This window comes from Falco peregrinus, chromosome 1 (assembly GCF_023634155.1).
Source record: "Falco peregrinus isolate bFalPer1 chromosome 1, bFalPer1.pri, whole genome shotgun sequence".
NCBI classification, from domain to species: domain Eukaryota; kingdom Metazoa; phylum Chordata; class Aves; order Falconiformes; family Falconidae; genus Falco; species Falco peregrinus.
The window spans coordinates 28,923,984-28,943,147 of record NC_073721.1 but is presented as its reverse complement, the minus strand read 5'-3'; the positions used below and the strand labels follow the sequence as shown (position 1 = coordinate 28,943,147).

The 19,164-nt window shown below is 58.0% G+C and overlaps 1 protein-coding gene across 2 annotated transcripts in view; it reads right to left on the bottom strand.

The window, feature by feature from the left end:
- Positions 1–8,375: 8,375 nt before the first annotated feature.
- SLIT1 (slit guidance ligand 1) overlaps positions 8,376–19,164 on the bottom strand; it is a 65,234-nt gene continuing 54,445 nt past the window's right edge. For both annotated transcript variants that reach the window (XM_055790209.1, XM_055790218.1), the window contains 16 exons: positions 18,676–18,744; positions 18,226–18,297; positions 17,913–17,984; positions 17,541–17,612; positions 15,869–16,032; positions 15,361–15,485; positions 15,046–15,143; positions 14,094–14,233; positions 13,626–13,719; positions 13,307–13,444; positions 12,669–12,906; positions 12,449–12,579; positions 12,204–12,358; positions 11,841–12,129; positions 10,797–11,008; positions 8,376–10,720 (listed from right to left, as the gene is read on the bottom strand). In XM_055790209.1, coding sequence (XP_055646184.1) covers positions 10,476–10,720; positions 10,797–11,008; positions 11,841–12,129; positions 12,204–12,358; positions 12,449–12,579; positions 12,669–12,906; positions 13,307–13,444; positions 13,626–13,719; positions 14,094–14,233; positions 15,046–15,143; positions 15,361–15,485; positions 15,869–16,032; positions 17,541–17,612; positions 17,913–17,984; positions 18,226–18,297; positions 18,676–18,744 — 2,314 coding nt within the window. In that variant the 3' untranslated portion in view covers positions 8,376–10,475. The remainder of the gene's footprint in view (positions 10,721–10,796; positions 11,009–11,840; positions 12,130–12,203; positions 12,359–12,448; positions 12,580–12,668; positions 12,907–13,306; positions 13,445–13,625; positions 13,720–14,093; positions 14,234–15,045; positions 15,144–15,360; positions 15,486–15,868; positions 16,033–17,540; positions 17,613–17,912; positions 17,985–18,225; positions 18,298–18,675; positions 18,745–19,164) is intronic.

Sequence of the window (19,164 nt, the reverse complement as noted above, 5' to 3'; positions counted from 1 at the left end):
TTTCCCTTTCCTTCAGAGTCCTCCTTCTGTCTGTCTTCTTAGTGGCATTTGAAACAAAACCAAAACTATTTCCCATCACTGAGGGAGAGAAAGGTGAATCTGTCCTTTGTTGGTTCGTTAGTAGCAGCTGCTGGTGTCCCGTAATGTTACCTGCATAAAAGTATTAATTAGCTACTGGTGTGTGTACTGCTGATGGCTGCTTTGCTCCCCCATCGCACAGCCCGTGGGTGGGGAGGTCCCACTCAGGCGGAGGTGGCGGAGGAGATGCTGCGGGGGCTCTGGGTACCAGGCGGGCACACTGGGCTGCATCCATCTTTAGTTCTTGCTGGCTTCAGGGATGAATCAGTCCTGCCGCATCCTGCTTTCGGACAGACCTCCTCCTGTTTTGCTGCCCTCGTGGTGATTTCTGTGGTCTCTTGACGGCAAAGCAGTTTCCACAGCGCTTCGCTGAAGTTGAATCTCTCCCTTTTTTTGGGCTCGAGCTCCTGATGTTGGTGCTCTGCAGAAGGGGAGCCCTGGCCCTGTGTTGTTGTGCACGCCTTGCCTAAGTGCCCTCCTAAACCAGGATTTGCAGTTGGAATAGGGTTGGGATAAGGGACTGACTTAGGTTTATTTTTTACCTTCATTTGCATTTCTAGCAAAGTGCGGTTGGTTTGTCCTTGCTTGTGTCTGGTGCTGTGGAGTCTGAAAGCAGCCAAGCCTCTGCTCTGTCCCGCACGACACCTTTGCAGGGCTCCTCTACAAGCCTCTGCAGCGTGTTTAAAAGGCAGCTAGGGGCCTGCAGGGGTAGAACAGGGTCATGGTGCCTAGCACGTCTGAGAGAAACCTGTTAGAAGTGCACGGACCATGTGGCTGTGCTGGCTCTGCTTGGGCACAGATGATCAGAAGTGGCTGCTGTGGTCTGCGCTTGGGGAAGGGACTCTGCTCAGCATCTCCACGGCTTCATTTTCACATTGCTGCACAAAGTCTGTTTGAATGAATCCCAATGCAAGCCTCCTCCCGTGCAGCAATGCCTGGGAGGGCACCGTGTGGGCTCTGAGGTCACCCGACCTTTAACAGCTGCTTGCTGGTCCTTGCTCAGCTCCTTGTCCCTGCTGAGAGCAAGGCGCTGGAGCAGGACAGGCATTCAAGAGCCACCTGCCCTGGGGGCAGAGGCTAGAGAGGGCTCAGCTGCAACAGGAATTGCTTTCCATAGTTGGCATTGAACCCCGGAACCCAAAGCCTGTGGACTGGAAGTGGAAAGCAGGTAATTGTCTTTAAATCTTTCATTGTACTCATTTAGAGGATGAAACAAGGTGTTTGAGATTTGCACGCCCTTTGCAGAGCACCTCTGGCTCTCTTGCAGGTATTCCCTTCCCCCAGCGCTGACGCACACGAGGCTGCGGCACATTTTTCTCTTTACTATGAAATGGCTGATTTAAAAAAAATAAATAATCTTTTTTTCCTTCCCTTTGAATCATGCTAGAATAAGTTAACTCTCTGAACAGCTAGGAAGTGATTAAATCTAGCCTGTCAGTCCCTGTACAGATTAATATGAAGTTATCTATTACTTTAATTTTTGCTGCATGCATTAAATATGTCAAACATTCCATCAGAAAAGATTTAAAAGTGTTTCAGGAGAGGTGTGTGGCAGGAGGGCACTGATGGCAGTTAAATGACTGATCTGTACCTTTCTTACAGGTTGTCTTTCCTCTTGCTTCTCCATCCATACTTACGGTCCTGTAACCTCTCCGCAGGCACGGGGCCCCAGGATTTCCCCTCCTTCCCCTGGGCCAGGTGTGCATGCGAGCACCCCTCTTGCCTCTGCTCCTCGTGCCGCTCCCCTGCAGCAAACCCCCCCTTTCCCCATCCTTCGCCATCACTCCCGAAGCGCCTGTGCCAGGCTATGCATGCCGAGACATGCAGGGCACCACACGCCGAGCGCTCCTCGGGGCTTGCTCTCTCTCGTTCTCTTTCATTTTTTAGCTGCTGGTAAATGCAGGCTGTCCTGCTCTCCATCTTCTGTACTTTTGGGAGCGGGAACCTCATTACACCTCGAGAAAGCAAGTGGAGAGAGGCTTTCTAGATGGGGTGCTGCTGCTCCAGCCTCCCGGCTGCCTCCTTGCACCCTGGGGCTTCACCAGCACCCAAGCGTTGGCTTGAGTGTGGCGAGGCTGGGAGATGGCAGGTGTCACACTGGTGTGGGAGCGGAGCAGCTTCTGGGCATCTGTCCCAGTTCGGTGTGTGCTGCTTGGCTTAGGTGGCGGTGGGATCGGTGTGCTGAGCTTCCTGGCAGTGCCCCTGCCAGGTGTCAGCTCCGGAGACGAATGGTCAGGACCTGTTGTGTGGAGAAATCAGAGGTGCTAATAGGGAAACCATATTCCTCCCACCCCTTTGAACTTCCAGTCTTGATCTGTAGCCTTCTGTTGTGTTGCTTCGGTTTGGCTTGGTGCAAAGAGCCTACTGACTTTTATTAGGAGCTGGGCTGTGCCTTGTAGGTGTAAATCTGCATTTCTGCACCCTCTAATGAGGAAAGGTGGAGGCTGTGGGTTTTATCCAGGTGGGGCTGAAAAGAGGGTTTGTTATTCTTGTCTTCAGAAAGGAAATTAAGAGAAAGCAAATAATTCTGAGGTTTTTTTCAAAGAAAACCGTTTTTTAAATACAGTAGCCTCAGCTTGCTGCCTGGGATCAGCCCAGGCCAGGCATGCGCTGCATGTCCCCCGTGGGCACCTGGCGCAGGTGGGCAGATGGCGGAGCAGCACCCTGGGCATCTGCAGGGAAGTGGGGAGCAGGTTTGCAGGAGGTGCAGGCTGGGCTGTCCCGGGGGGTCTTGTCAGAAGGGACACCCCCCACCCTGGCTCCCTGTTCCACTGTCCCTGGCGCCACAGCCTCTGCAGGGCTCTCCCTGGCCAGGCACATAAACCCTGCTCAGAGGTGCCCTGCTCTCTGCCTCCTCCTTTCCTCCCAGCAGCTCCCCCTGTTTAAAAATTACAATTGTGAGGAAAACTGGGGTGATTCTTCTCTACACCATGCTGTTTGTGAGGAGCTGGCAGGGACTTTTCCCCCCACAGCTGCTGCACTGAGTGGTGGGTTTAACTCGTGAAGGTAGTTTTTGTGGAGAACAGGCTTGTTTGCCGAGGGATGTGTAGGGTGAAGCCATCGCGTATGGCTAAGTTATTGCAGCAAGCACTTGGGGCACAAACTCTCCAGCCCACCTCGAGCTAAGAATATTGGTGCTTTAGTACAAGTTCTCTGAATTACAGATTTGTGCAACCCATTGGGTTACTCCGGGAGAAGATGCCCCAGGAGTTAGGTAGGCTGGAGGGGTTGTCATATCTAGAAAAGCATTAAGACTTTCTGCTCTGAGGAAAATCCCAGGAAAGTCCTTGCCAGGCTCCTTTCCTTGCTGTCACTGCTCCTGGAGATGCCATCTTCGGCCCCGCTGCCTCTCCTGTGTGCATTCCTCACTTGACACCAGTAGTAGCTGCCAGGTCTTGCAGACTACAAGGCCTGCTTTTAATGGGCTTTGCACTTGCTTTTGCGAGTGCTTTGTTTTAGGGCAGGAAGGAGAAATGCTGTAATTTACTAGAAAATTAAATTTCCGTTTAATTTGCTAGCAAATTAAAGGGTCTGCATGTGAGGTGACTGCCTGGCAGGGTGGCATTGCCTGGGTAGTTCCATTTTCTTTATCAGTGCTCAGATGTTTGATTTTTTTTCTCCTTTTCTTTTTCTCCCCAATCAGTCCTCATGTTGCATTACTCTCTTCCTGATTTACTTCCCAATTTCCTCTCTCCATGCAGCCACGTTTCAGCTAGAATAGTGCACAAGAGAGGTAATTCCATATATATAACCTGTTGCTCTTTGTTAATGACTTGGGACATGCACTACTTGTTTCTGTTTGCTCTGCAGCGAGGCAGCAGTGAGGTGTGCTGCTGAGGCACGGCCCCTACATTAGAGCAGCCCATTCCCAATAAACACAGATTCTACGCAATGCAAGGGATGCACAGGGAGCTGCAGACGATCTTAATGAATGGAGGCAAGTAAGCGACACGATTTATCGCCTTATTCCACAAGGGCATGGAGTGCGTTTCTGTTTGCTATGGTGCAGAGTTGCCCACTGGCACTACCACAGTGCCATCCTCAGCTCCGCAGCTTCATTGCGCTCCTCCTCCTCGGCCACCACTCTCTGCTCTGCTTCTCCAGCTCCGGATTTCAGCACAAGTGCTGTGTCCCACAAAACAGACCTCTCCTCCTTCTGTTACTTTGGGTTTCCACGCTGGCCACTTTCTTATCCTGTTCTTGAAACTAGTCTCCGTCCCAGCTTCCCAGTCCGTGTACTGGGAGCAGCATTGCCTTAGCTGTGCACTGCCACAGATGTCCTTACTGTCCCTTTGCTGCCAGCCTCCCTCTCTCCTGTGCATGGTTACCCTTTCCCCTCTCACCTCAGCAGCAGTGGCCCCGGGTCTTCACATCTGACGTGGTCAGGAACAATCCACCTTACCTAACCTCCAGGAGAGGCTGGGTTTGCCAAACTCAGAGTCAAAATTTATCTGTCGGGGGTTGAGGGCTGCAGCAAGAGCAGTTTGAGCCCAGGATGGCTCCTTCTGTCTGTTAGGTTCTTGTCTAGCAATGCTAGCTCTGGAATGGGTTTCTCTGCTGGTGGGGCTTGTGCAGTATGTCCAAGGGGTGCACGTGTTTATATTCATCACTAATTCATCACTAATGAGGTCCTTTTTGCTTGTGTTTGCTGTGTGCAGTGGTGTTTCTGTGTTCAACTGCCAGCGCGTCAGTGAGACGCATTTGCAGCAAGCCTTCTCCAGAGAGCTGGCTGGCTGGCACTGATGCTTTCAGCAAACTTTCTGCTGTATTGCTGATCATCCTCTGTGAGCCAGGAGAGTGGCATGAACTTGTCCCTGCTGCTCTCCACGTCCCTGTCCCTCCTGTGCCGGGGGGGGCAGCTCGTGCGGCGCTGGGCTAAGCGAGCTGGTGGGCTGCCCGAGCTGCTCTTTGCTGGCACACAGATGAGCGAAGCTGCAGCCCAACCTGTGTCCTAGCTGCTCACATGGCACCTCTGGAAATGCCAGCGTTTCCAAAAGCCCTAGTAACCTCCCAGGAAACAGAGACGCAATTTCAGAAAGACACAGACGTACCACTGCCCTGTTTTTAAGACTTGGTGATGAACAGTTTCTCCCTCCAGCTCGTATTCTTCCAGCCTACAACTGCATTCCCAGTTGAAGGCAACTGGAAAAGCCACAGTTCCCAGCCTCCTGTAGGCACGGGCAGTGCCTGAGGCGGCAGGGAGGTGTGGGCTGCTGTCCGGCTTGGGCTATCGCCTTCCCACTGCTGGCAGCCGTGCCAGGGGAAGGGGGCTGAGCCCCAGCCAAGGTGTCCTCAGGTCTCCATCCTCGAGCTGTATGCCTGAACGGCCCAGGAGTGAGGCAGGGGTAGGCTCCCCCTGGCCAGGGAGCTTTTCTTGTAGGAGCAGGTTTTTTGAGCTACGAGGCTACAATGTCCCTGCATTGTGTGTGTCCCTCCCCCCTGTGTGTTGTAGCATCCGTTCGGCCCATCCTTTAGCTTGGTGGTTGTGAAATGAATCCATCTGTTCTAAGATGTTCTCAGGAGTTCTTGTTTGTATTAAGCTCACCCCTAGGCTTAGCAGAAATCACGGCCCCCACCCTTCCTCCTCCCCTCCCGGCGGACAAGCCCTCTCCTTCACGAGCACTTCCACCTTCTCCCCAAAGGGCAACGGGGGCAGCGGGCGGTTTTGGTTCAGGGCACGTTGGCAGCTTGGGGGCAGCTGGAGGAGCTGGGATGCAGCCGGCCGGCATTTGCGGCATGGGTCTGGAGGCCGGGTGGTCCCTCGGGCTGTGTTGCTAGCCAATGTTTTCTAAGTCTGTTTGTAAGAGTACCTAATTTTAAAATGAAATGTGAATATATATTATGTGTAGGTGCCATGTAAGATAGTGTTGTGCTAGGCGGCAGGATGCTAACCTACTTTTTAAGCGGTTTTGGGGCAGGAAAAAGCATTTTTCTCTCACTTCATGCTCACAGATCTAATATTGTAAATAGTGTTTTTTAATATTTATTTCATGGGCTTTCCACAGGTTCTTGTTCTGACTGGTGTGTCGGTTGGTGGGGCTGTATTGCCCAGTGTGCCGCAACCAAAGGGCTGGCTATTGTGTGGGGGGATGGGATGGGATGGGACTGGATGGGGTGGGGTGGGGTGGGTGGTGGTGGTGTTTCGTCAACTTCACATCAAAGTTGAAGCATCAACTCTTTCTCTTCATCTCATTTTGATGATGTCAGACCTGGTCAATGGCCACGGTCCCTGGGGAGGCAGTGAGCTCCTGTGGCCGGCCAGGGTGGCCATTCCCCGGGGCGAGGGGCACTGCAAGCAATAAGATTTGTAGTAATAATGTCTGCTTCAATGGCAGGGGCTCTAGGGGCTCAGGGCTGGGTGGGAATGACCCTGCTTTTGGTGGGGGCTCAGTCCAGCACAGCATGGTGGTGGGGGTGTCTCTTGGGCTGGGGATGCCCAACGAGGCATCCCCAGGAATGCAGGAGGTGAGGGCTGCTGTCACCCCCAAGGAACTCCCCCCAAAACGGCCAGGGTAGGGTAGGTAGCTACTGATAGCAAACTCCCACTTGCAAATTACTGCAGTGAGCAGCTGCCTTCAGGGCTCCTGTGCTTCCTGCGGGTATGGGTGACCCAGGGGAGTGTGCCACTGCCATATCAATCGCAGTGCTGGCTCCAGAAGGTCATTTGCTTATTTGCTTGCCATCCTGCAATTTTAATTCTCCTTCTAGGCGGGATCTGATGTCATGGTTGTTTTTTCCCAAGTGGGTTTGAATTTTTCTTTTTTTCTTTTTTTTTAACCCCTTTTTTGCCTGGAAGTGTTTGCTGGCTGTTTCCCCTCCAGCCCAGCTGTCTATGTGGGGCAGCGTCAGCAGGATTGTTGCTGCTTTTATCGTGATGGGTCCCTGACTTTGAAGGGTGGAGCGCGGCTGGGTCCCAGCCCTGCAGGACTCCTCACCAGCCACACACTTCCTTCATCCTTGGAACCGGTGTGTAAAAAAAAAAAAAATAATAAAGAAAAGGAAAAAAAGGCAACAATAACCCAGTAATTTTTTTCTTAAGATGCTCAACATTTGAATATTATCTCCACCCTGATGGCAAATGTTTTTCCTTCATCTGTGTCTGCTTCCCTGGGAGAGTTTTGTTTCTCTGTTTCTATATGACTTTTAGACACTGAGCTGAAAAGCCCTCCTGTCCGGTACTGTATGTTTGAGCCTAAGCAATGTGAACTGTACAGACCAGCAGTGGGAAATGGGAGCCAGTGACTGCACCCGGGGGAGCCATGGCTTAGCATGTCATTCCCGGTTGCTCTGGGGAGCAGGAAGTACTGCGTCGCGAGTTGGGAAAATGAACTGTCTGCTGTGAATTCTCAGTTGGAAATGTGGAGAGGGGTTTCCATTAGATAATGTTTACATACCTCACCTGACAAACCTTTGAAAATGTATATATTAAAAAAAAAAAAAAAAGAAAATAAAATTATATTAAGTTGCTTTAAATCAATATGTATAGCTATAAGAGCTGGGTCATTTGAACTTTGAATATGTATCGACTCTCTAAATGTTGACATTTTGTGAACTCTGTGCTCCTGTCTTTTATTTCATCCTAGCCTATGGAAGAAGTTGTGTTCTTATTTCAGGTAAAAGGTCCCTGACTCAGATCTGAACTCCTCAAGGATTCCCACCACCTTGTTTTCTTCCTCTACTGTCGATATTCACCCTATGAGCTTTCTAAAGGTCCGTATTTTATTGCAGCTTATTAAACGTTTCTTTGATATCAAGGTTTGTTTGGTGTGATAACTGGGGAACGGCAGAGGTGAGTGCACAAGGGGGGGCAGCAGGTGGCACCCTCCAGGTGGGACACACACACACACCCTCCCCGAGGGGGGATGTAAGTGCCTGGGTGGGATGTGAGTGCTCCCACGCTGGTGTCTGAGCTGGTGGTGCTGCTTTCTGCTGCGGCTTTGTGTTTGTGGCACGAACAGTCCAACCCTTCAGTGCTCCCGGGGGCTGCTGCCCAGGCCTCCCTCTCTCCTTCCCCAAAGGGTGCCCAGTTTCCCTGGTGGCCACTCCACCCCCGCAGCAGGCACCTGGCCCTTCAGCCACGCATGACCCGGGCAGTGATGGCTGCCTTTGCAAGGCACTGAAGGGATAACCCTGGCTCTCCCCAGCTTGGGGCTGTGTCCCTGCACCATGTGGGCCATGCTCCAGCCAGCGCTGCTCCACGAGCAGCAAATCATCCCCCAGCCTCTGCCACCTCCTTGTACGCCCAGCAGCTCCCTGCTGCACCCTTCTCCCCTCCAGAAAAGAAGAGGCCAAGCCTCTGAATGAATAAATGTCATGTTCACATGGAAGACAACATAGACAATACCAAACATCTCCTAAAACAATACAGCCTCTGCCAACGGAAGGATGCTCAGCGCCTCCCTCGCCAGCCTAGTACAAACCAGCGTCTTCAACAGTGACACACACAAACCCCACAGGCCAAACAAAGCCACCGTCATTTTCCTGCCCAGTAGCATCTGTAAACAAAAAGAAAACATCATTTGTTGACCCCAAACATATAAAAATACTATAACAAAATGAAATACAAATATATATTAGAATCTGTAAGTATTCTGTATAAAGAGATACTTTAGCGGTTAGCTTACAGCAAGAACAGAAACACAACACAACCAAGCCCCGGCAGGGCCACAGGCAAAACGAGACACGTCCCAGCTCCTCTATTCAGCAGAGGGAGCTCCCGTGGAAAGGGCATTTGTGGCAGAAACACATCCCCTGTGGTGTTGGGAAAGTCCTGGATGCCGGTGGTAAGCAGGGGTGGTGACGGCACTCACAGAGCCAGATGCACCCGATGCAGATGCCCAGAGCCCAGCCACAGTCAGTGGTGCAGACCTGAAGCTGATGCGCTGGAGAGGTGTGCTAGAGAGACCCGGGGGCGCAGCGCTGGGATGAGTTTGTCCACCTGGGTGACATGGTGTCACTGTCCAGCTGCGTGCAGTGTCCCAGGTTGGGCCCCCACCATCCTTGGCCCCCCCAGGCATAGAAGCGATGCTGCTGCAGAGGTTGGGCGTGTGTGGTACAGGCTCCCCATGCTGCACCAGCAGCGGTGCTGCCCTTGCTCCTGCACCAGCCCAGAGCATCCCCCAGTGCTGCAGGCTTTGGAAAGATGCCACCTGGGCACTGACACCCAAATCCAGGAGTTGGTGGGACCTGTCCTGGCAGTAACGCAGCTCCAGGCTGGCAGGCGTGGGCATCTTCAGCCTCTTCAGCTGGCCCTGGCAACCACAAGGCTGAGGCCCTGGTGACAGGCATGGCAAACCCACACCCCAGCTGGCCCAGCAGCCTCCTGCCCCGGCTGGCCGGGCCAGTGGGACATGGGGCACCAGCCACAGGGCACCCCAGGGGCTGAGCCTGAAGGAAAGGGGTTCCCGTGCTGCCCCACATGGCTCCCACCTCTAAGCAGAGCTGTCTGACTGGGCCAGGGGTATTTGGGGCCCCCTCTGCATTGACAGAACAGTATTGGCCCCCACAGCATGGGGCAGGGCTGGCACTGGGACCCACATGGACATCTCCACTGCTGCCCATGACCCACTCAGCGTGCCTGGGGCTGCCCTGGTCCTGCTCCACCCGGCATGGCCCCCGACGCTCCCACAGCGGGTTGCAGCCATGCCCTGTGCAAACCAGAGCCCAGCCAGCAAGCACAGCCCAGGGGTGCCACCAGTCAGGCTGCGGCCACGGAGCTGCCACCATCTGGGGTGCTCTGGGCTCCAGCACCCCAGCCCTTGCACTGGGGAGCTGCTTGCTGCAGCTGCCATCACGGCGATCGCAGGTCCTCAGCAGGGAGGCCAGGGCTGCTGGAGGAGAGGACAGGGAGTCCAGCTATGGGCTGGCTGGGACCATGGGATGCCAGCTACACCGTGCAGCCCTCTGCCAGCCACGGCTCACCACGGCCCACCAGGCAGAGCCACATCAATCCCCTCTGCTTCAGCCCCAGGTGTTGGAAAAGTCCCCAGCTCACCAAGCTGGATGCAAGGGATGGGACTGCCAGGGAGGGGTCAGGCAGGGAGACGCAGGCACTGCCCTCCACAGCTGCGGGGCTGCGCTGGGGGTAAGGCAGGGTCCCACCGGGAGCAGCCAGGGGCAGCTGGGCAGAGCACCCACCCCATATCCACACATCTGTGTAGCTGCAGTTCTTAAAAAATTCTCTATCTACACATTTGCTTTGTTTGTGGGGGTTTTTTTCTTTTTTTTTTTTTTTCTTTTTTTCCTTTTTTTCCAACCCTCTAGATGCAACAGCTCTACCCTCCACCAGGGTTCAGGAGCACCCAGACAGCAGCACCACGGCTGCGGGGCAAAGCGAGGTCCTTGGCTCCGGAGGGGGCTCCCCACCGGCCCCCCAGCTCTCCGGGGCCGGTGGCCGCTCACAGGCACTGGCTGCAGCCGCACTTGCTGGGCTTCTCCACCTCCTCCACGAAGGTCGCGCCATTGCTGCACTCGAAGGCGTATTTCCTGCGCCGGAGCCGCAACCCGGTGCAGCAGCCAGCACCGGGGCCGCCGCAGGTCCCCCGGCACTCCACCCAGGCCACCGGCCGCGTCGTCTGGCAGATGGCATAGCCCCGCTGCACCTGGTGGTAGTCCCGCACCGGCTCCCCGCGGCACTCCGGCTCTGCGGAATAGCGACGCTCAGCCCACCGGCCTGGTGGGAGCTGCCCCTCCAGCACACCCACCACCTCGGGCCCTACCTTGGTCGCAGAGGGCTCCAGTGTAGCCGTCGTGGCACTCGCAGGTGGGCTGGCCGCCGGGGGTGAGGCGGCAGTGGCCATGGGCACAGGGCTGGCGGTGGCAGGGGTCGGGCGGCTCGGCGGGCTGGTTGCAGAGGGCGCCCTGGTAGCCCTCGCGGCACTGGCAGCTGTAGGAGAGGGCGTCGAGGGGCAGGCACAGCCCGTGCACGCACCTGCGGGCACCCGGCACCATCAGGCACCCGCCGGTGTGGCACAGCACCAGCATGCGCGGCCCATCGGCACTCAGCACGGCGCGGCTCAGCACCAGCACGGTGCCAGCACCGGCACGGCACTGCCGTGGCACAGCCATCGGGCACGGCCACAGCACGCCGCAGCACCGCCGGCATGACACCGCCTCCGCCCCCCAGCCCCAGGAGAGGGTGCAGCCAGCCAATGGGAAGGGCAGGCAGGGCAGGCAGCGAGGAGGGACAGCCAATGGAGAGGGCAAGGATGAGAGGGGTGGCCAGTGAGGAGCAGCCAATAACAAGGAAGCCAGTGAGGAAGGGGCAGCCAATGAGCCAATGGAGTGGGGCAGTTATGATGGGGCAGCCAATGGGGAAGGAGTAGCCAATGAGCCAATGGAGTGAGGCTGTTGCTGTGGGGCAGCCAATGAAGAAGGAGCAGTCAATGAGCCAATGGAGTGAGGCTGTTGCTGTGGGGCAGCCAATGGAGAAGGAGAAGCCAATGAGCCAATGGAGTGAGGCTGTTGCTGTGGGGCAGCCAATGAAGAAGGAGCAGCCAATGAGCCAATGGAGTGAGGCTGTTGCTGTGGGGCAGCCAATGAAGAAGGAGCAGCCAATGAGCCAATGGAGTGGGGCAGTTGTCATGGGGCAGCCAATGAAGCGGGGTGGCCAAAGCCCCAGGAGGGCAGGTGGGTCACTGTGGGGTACCCAATGGGGCAGGGGCCTTGCTTCAAGACAGCCAACGGGGCAGACAGGTCGCTGCAGGGCAGCCAATGGGGCAGAACCACTGCCGTGGGGCAGCCAGTGGGGCGGGGGCACTCACTTGTGCCCCTGGCAGGGGCCACCACGGGGCTGGTCGCAGTGGGGCCCGTCCCAGCCGGGCTCGCAGTGGCAGACGGGGCCCTGGGTGCCAGCGGGCTGGCAGATGCCGTGCAGGCAGTAGAGCTTGCGGCAGGGCTCGCAGCCTGGCACCACCCCCGGCGTCATCCGCGTCTTGGTGAAGTCCTGCAGCTCGTTGTTGATGTAGAGGTTGCGGATGCACCCGTGGAAGCTGGTGCCGTTGAGGAGCTGCCAGAGGCGGAAGGCAGCCGAGTTGACATCCACAGGCATCCCTAGGGAGAGCAGGACCATCAGCACAGCCGGATGCGCCCCACGCCCACTATCACCCCCCAGGCCCCTGTCCTACCGCCCACATAGAGGGGCGCCTCGCTGTTCAGCGTGTAGTGCTTGCCCGAGTTGTCCATGGTCATGGGGCTGCCACCGTCGATGGAGAGGTTCACCATCTGGTCGAATGTCACCAGCTCCACAGTGTGGAACTGCCCATCGTTGATGGTCTCGGCGCTGGTGGGGATGGCTGGGTCACTGGGGACCCCCTCAAGCCCATGCAATGGGGGGGTGGTCCCTGGTTAGTGGGGAATGGGTGGCAGATACCTGTAGATAGCTGAGCTGGGGTGGGTGCCGGGGTCATAGCTGACCCTGACGTGGCCCTGGTACAGCTCCACGGCCATGTGGTCGCTGTCGCCATTGTACAGCAGGATGCCATTGCCTTCAGCTGTGGAGACCTGGCAGGGGGAGAGGTGGAAGCCCACACCCCTGGGGCAGCATCCCCAGTGCCCACCCCCCTGATGCCCCCATGCTCCCCAGCCCTCACCTGCAGGGTGATATTGGCTCGGGGCCAGTCCTGCAGGTCAGTGAACTGCAGGTATGTGTCACGGTCCACAAAGTTGACGCTCAGCAGCTTCTCACACTTGGGGCCACCGAAGCCAGGCAGGCACTGGCAGAGGGCACGGGCACCCCTCTCCACACATGGTGCCCCATTCTGGCACTCTGCTCGCTCACAGGGGCCGGGCTGGCTGGCGGTGCGGGGTGGAATCTCGCAGAGCTGGCCACTGTGGGGCCAAGGGTGCTGCTGGGCATGGGGCTGGGAAAGTGCCCTACCCCCTGCCCACTTTGACAGGGGCTTTGACAACACCGCCTTTGTTTTGGGATCCCCATGGAAGCTCTCCAGTCAGCAGCATCAGAGGGATGCCGTGCCCTGCCCTGGGGTCCCTCCCCAGGGACATTGTCTCCCCCCAGCTTCCATCCCTAGAGACCCACACACCCAGTGCCGCTCTTCCCTCTAGCACTGCAGAGGATGGATGGATGGATGGATGGGTGGGTGGATGGATGGATGGATGGATGGATGGATGGATGGATGAACAGATGTGGTAGCCAGGACTGGTCCCTCCTGCACACTGACACGTAACCAGCCACACCACCCCCAGCGCCCTGCCATCTTCCCAGCACTACCTGTAGCCCTCGGTGCAGATGCAGGAGTAGCCGTTCACCTCGTCCAGGCAGCGGGCGTTGTTTTGGCATCGGTGGTCCTGGCAGTCGTTGAAGTCCTCACTGCAGTTGCTCCCCAGGTAGCCGGGCACACACTCACACCTGGGGCAGGTGGGGGGCTCATGGCCGCCCCTTCCTCCCCCCTCTGTACTGGTGGGTGCCTGCTCCTCCTGGCACCCCCCGACCCCATGCCCCCTCCCCAGCCTGTGAGCTGCAGCCCCCCAAAAGCAAATCTCCCCCACCAGGCAGCCAGAAGAAAGCAATTTGGGGAGGGGGGGCTCACCTGGGCCCCTGGCTGGTGGAGACACAGGTGGAGCCATGCTGGCATGGGCTGAGCTCGGCTGAGCAGAAATCCGGCGGCTGCTCACAGAAATCCCCTGCAGGGCAGAGGAGGGGGTGCCTAGCAACTCCAGGACCAGAAGGGAAGCCCCAGTCCCCATGGGGCAGAGGGAGCCCACGGGGGGCTCAGCTCAAGGCAGGGAGCTGCCGAGCCCACAGCTTGCACCACCGTGGGTACAGGGCTCTGGTCCACCAGAGGCAGCTCTTGGCCGAACCAAGGGCATCCCAGGGTATGAAGGCTCAGCTGGGTGTACCCAGACTCCAGGCGGCTGGACCCAGAGGCCATGGTGATGGGCACTGGGACAGCAGGCAGAAGAGCTATTAGCCCTCATTGCTGGAAAGGGAGAAGCACTGGGCACATCCCTCACCAGGCCTGCAAGGTTTGGGGATGGCTAGCCCTCATTCCAGGTACCTGTGTAGCGGGCAGGGCACAGGCAGGTGTAGTTGGTGGCACTGGGCACGCAGGAGCCCCCGTTCTTGCAGCTGTGCTCCTTGCAGGGGTCACTAGTGGTGCGGCAGCTCGGGCCCTCAAAGCCCACCGGGCATAGACACCTGCCGTGGGGCACAGGGCAGTATCAGGGGGTGGGAAACACAGCATTTTGAGCTGGTTCCCCAAAAGCAACCAGCACAGGACCTTGGCACTGAGCATGCTTGCACACTGAGAGGCTCTGAGGAGCAGGGTTCAGTGCCCCCCAGCAGGGTTCAGTGCCCCCCAGCAGGGTTCAGTGCCTCCCTGCTGAACACCAGGCACAGGGGCGGGTGGCATCATGATACAAGGATGTTGCATTGCCATGACAACGGGCTGAGGCCACTCAGTGTGTGGGTCTAGGCAGCTGCACAGCCCACCTCCTCACCCCCCAGCCTGCCATCTATTTTCAGCCATTAATCGCACCCCAGTTCCCGGAATGGCCTGAAGCACTCAGGGTAGCGAGGGTTGTGTGGGGGCACAGCAGACCTGCAGATAATGGCAGCGACCCCAGGGCCACATTCTGCCCCAACCCACAGTCAGCCCTGCGGCAGCAGCTGGACCCCAGCCCCAAATCCTACTGCCCTTTGCCTCTTCATGGAGGGGGGAACCCCCCCTCCCCACCATGCCCTCAGCCCAGGAGTCTGCAGGGCTGGGGGGCACAGGGGATGGAGCCAGCAGTCAGCCTTGCTGGCGCTGTGCTGGCAGAAGTGCAAGCAGGGCTGCAGAGAGCAGGCAGTATGGGCTGGAGCTGCCACGTGAATGCAGTACCCCTGCTGTATGTCCAAGGGAGCATGCAGGAGGGGAAGGAAGCATCAGACTTTATCTCCATGGGATGCCAGGGCTCCACGCTGCCGCCCAAACACCTGTCTTTTGCGGATTCCCATCCAGCACTCACCTGAACCCAGCTCCTTCCCCGTCCTGAGGCTGGCAGGTTCCCCCATTGGCGCAGGGGTTGGAGGAGCAGCCGCTGAGTGCCACCTCGCAGTCCCTGCCCTGGGGAAGGATGAAGAGGTAGGAGCCAGGAGGGTGCCACAGCACCATGCCCAGCTCTCCCTGCCCCATCTTGCTCAGCAGGGCGCTGTGGCGTGCAGGGAGGGGACATGGTCCTGCATGCAGCAAGCCCCAGGGGCAAGGCAGAGCCCCTGCACTGCCCCCTTCCCCTCTGCAGGGACACATCCCCCTGTGCTGGGGACCCCTGGGACCAGGGTACCTTGTAGCCACTGGGGCAGGCACAGCGGTAGAAGCCGAGAGGGTCATTGTGGCAGGTGCCCTGGTTCTGGCAGGGGCTGGAGAGGCAGGGGTTGCACTTGGCCTGGATGCTCAGGGCAGGAGGGCCTGCGGGACAGGAGGCACAGAGATGACCACCAGTGCGGAGCAACGGGGAGGTGCTCATTTGTGGGCACCGACATGGGAGGCAGAGCCCCAGCTGTGGCTTGGAGTGGAGCCTGCCCTGCCACAGGGCTGTGCACCAGGCAATGGGACAGCCACGAGTTTGTTCAGTCACCAGAGATTTGCCACCAGCCAGGTAAGGGGACAGAAGAATCCCCGTCCCCCTCCTCCACAAGGCACTTCAACAGATGAAATGCTGGAGTCCCCCAGACTCACAGAGCATCGGTCTGCCAGGCACGGGGCAGGAGGCAGCCTGGCTCCCTGTGATGCCTGCTGCCCTGCCTGAGGAGGGCATGGATGGACAGACAGACAGCACAGGCACCTCTCACCTTGGCACTCGAATTTCTTGGCAGGGGTGGTGAGCAGCAGCTTGCCTTCCATGTCCGGGGGCCCAGCACAGCGGGCGATGCCTGGCTCCTTGTAGCCCGTCTTGACCCAGCTGGAGAGCCAGCGCAGGTTGCAGCTGCAGTACAGGGGGTTGGCCCCGATGGCTCTGCAGCGGGAGGAAGGGCAAAACTGCACCCACTGCCCCACAGAGGAAACCGAGCTTGGAGACCTTGGGACTGGACACAACTCTGTCACTTGGCCGTGCTGCCATGTAATGGGGGGACCCAGTGCTCCTCCATTTCTGGACTCAGTAGAGGTGCTGTGGGAGGACTGGGGCACACAGCCTCACACCGCTGCCCAGTCAGACCACCCCACTGACAGCCCCACAGCCCACACAGTGCCCTGTGGCTCTGTGCTGGGACTCTCCCCCCGTTGCCCACACAGAAATCCTTGGGAGTCCCTCTCCAGCACTTGGACAAAGCTGCCTGGGCCCAGCACAAACAGAGCAAAGCACCTTGAGGCTGTGCAGGAGCAACAAGACCACTGCACAGGAGCTGCGGGGCATGGACAAGTGAGCAGGCTGCTGGGGACAAGCAGCAGGTCATAGCCAGAGCTCATGGGGACAGCGTCGGGGGAGAGCAAGGAATTGTTTTGAGAGAGGAGGAGGTAGGATTGCTCTGCTCCACCGCAGAGCAGGGCAGGGAGCAGCAGGTGACGTGGGAGGCTGCGTTTGGATGCCTCTGCCTCCTCCTTCACTGCAACTGTCGGTGGTGATGGAGGGCCAGCGCAACTGACACCTGTGACGAAGGAAGGAGATGGCAGCCCAGAAGGCAGGCGGTAGGGACAGCAGATCCACCGGGGCTGACAAACCTGGTCCTACAGCACCGACAGCGCCGGCTGGTGACACAGCTCAGCCCTGCGGGAACCAGCAGTGCCGGCTGGCAGCGGCAGCTCCACGCTTCGGCACAGGAAATCAGTGAAGGGCCGGGGAAGACCAGACGGAGCAGTGCTGCTCCCAAAAACCACAGGGAGCAGGACTGGAAATCAAGGTGCTCTCTGCAGGCTAGAGGAACAGCCTGAGACCTCCAGGATGCCCGGAGCAGGACCAGCCGCTGGCGGGTGGCTGGGAACAGCTTAGCAGGGACAGGGACAGGACCAAAAAATGACCGTGAGCAAAGCAGAACCCCCGCCCCAGGTGGTGGGTATGGGGCTGTGCTCCTGGGGTACAGGCTCCCTCAAAGAGTGGCTGAAAGACCACCACCAGGATGCTTGATGACAGATTTGGGGAGGCTGCTGCAGGGAAGCGTCCTAGCAGGAGGCTAACGACATGCTGGCATGGGTCAGTGCACCCCCACCAACCCATGGCTGTGCCAGCACCTTGCATGGCTTGACCTGCATGTTAGGGGACCCCAGGGAGCTGGGGGGAGGGACAGGGAACCCACGCCACCTCCAGCAAGGACCACAGGGACATCACAGCAGCACTGGGAGGCTCATCTGCACATCTAGCCCTGGGGGCTGAGCATGGGCAGGGCAGGCATGGCATGGCACTGCCCCAAAAATGCTGTCCCAATTTACCAGCCCAGAGAAGAGGAGAGGAGGCAGCTCAGCCCCGTGGTTTTTAAAAATCTCCTGAGCCTGTGTCCAGCCCTGTGCCCTGGAGCAGGAGATACTCACAGGTGGGACAGGGAGGTGACATCCGCAAAGATGCCCTCAGGGAGGGTGGAGATGTCATTGCCATGGAGAGACCTGCAGAGAACAGAGAGGGTCCTGCGATGCCCGTGGCTCCAGGATGGGCAGCAAGGACTGTGACCGGCTGTGCTGCCCCTACCCCATGGGTCCAAGCGTGGGTGGCAGAGCTGGACCCCACCACACTGTTGCAAAAGCGCCATGTGCTCTGAGAGGCTTGAAGCATCTCCCCTTGTTCCTTCCGCAGCCTGTGCCCTGCCTGCCTACCTGCACCCAGCTCCAAGTGGGCACTGGGGACACAGGCAGCAGCAGAGAAGGGGCTGAGCAGGACCATGAGCAGGGCTATGGGCAGATACTTACAGCAGCCGGAGGGAGCGGAGGCCCTCAAAGGCCAGCTGAGGGATGCACTGCAGGGAATTGTAGCTGAGGATCCTGTGGAAGGGAAGAAGGAGGCAACACAGTGCCAGGGGTGCTGCTGTGTGCCGCAAGAAGCCCACCCTGGGCTGCACACACCCCCTGTATGAGCTCTAGCTCAAACCAAGCTTCACCCAGGCACAGAGGGAAGACTTCGGTGTCCCCAGAACCCCTCAGTCTTTGAGCTCCCCTAGGAAGAGCCCCTTACAGCTTGGCGGGGCTGCAGCCCAGTGTGGCACGCCGCCGAGACTGTACTTACAGAGTGGTGAGCTGGCTCATGTTGGTGAAGGAGGAGTTGCTCAGGGAGTTGATCTTGTTGTTGCTCAGATCACTGGAAAACAGAAACCCCAGAGCTTGGAGCCAGCTGAACCCTGCACCCCTTGCTGCTCCCTGTGCCGTGCTCAGCTGCAGTCAGGTGCAAACAGCAGCAAAGCCTCCAAGGGAAGAGCAGGGCTGCCACACAGGATGAGAGCAGCAACACCACTGTCCCCGCTCTGCCCCATGGCCAGTGCCAGCAGAGACTGTGAGCATCCCCAGGCTGAGCATCACCATCAGCCAGTTGTGTCCTGGTGCAGAAGGAGGACACAGAGGGATGTCAGGGGTCCCTGCACACTGCCAGGCCGAGGTCCATGGGGACAGCCCCTGTCCTCACCCACACAGGTCCCAGCAGTGGGACCAGCTGCCTGGGCTCCTGCTCCTGGCTACTTACACAAGCTGCAGGTACTTGAAGGTGGAGAGCTGCCCCGGGACCTGAGTGAACTGGTTTCCATCCAGGTAGCTGCAAGGGAGAACAAAAGCGTCTCGGGCTGGCTGAGAAGCAGGAAGTCCCTCTCTCTGCCCTCCTGTTTCTCCCGTGCATCCCCATGGACTTCAAGCTGCAAGAAGCATCTCCAGCATCACCTCCCCCCCTGCACCCGGGGCCCATGGGGCTCTCAAGGGACCCCTGGGCTGGCAGGGGAGCTAGCGTGTGAGCACATTAGCACACCCGGGGGCTCTGCATGTAGGTCCCAGAGGCAGTCTCCCAGCAGCCTGCGTGTGCGAGCACAGCCAGCCATGTGCTGCGTTTACACATCCAATGTGAGCGTGGGTGGCTGTAACCATTTGTTCCCAAGGCATGTGTGAGAGAGAGCGGAGGATGCAGAGAGGGGAGGGGTGTGCGAGACAGCGCAGGGGTGTGAGGGGGTGGTATACATATGTA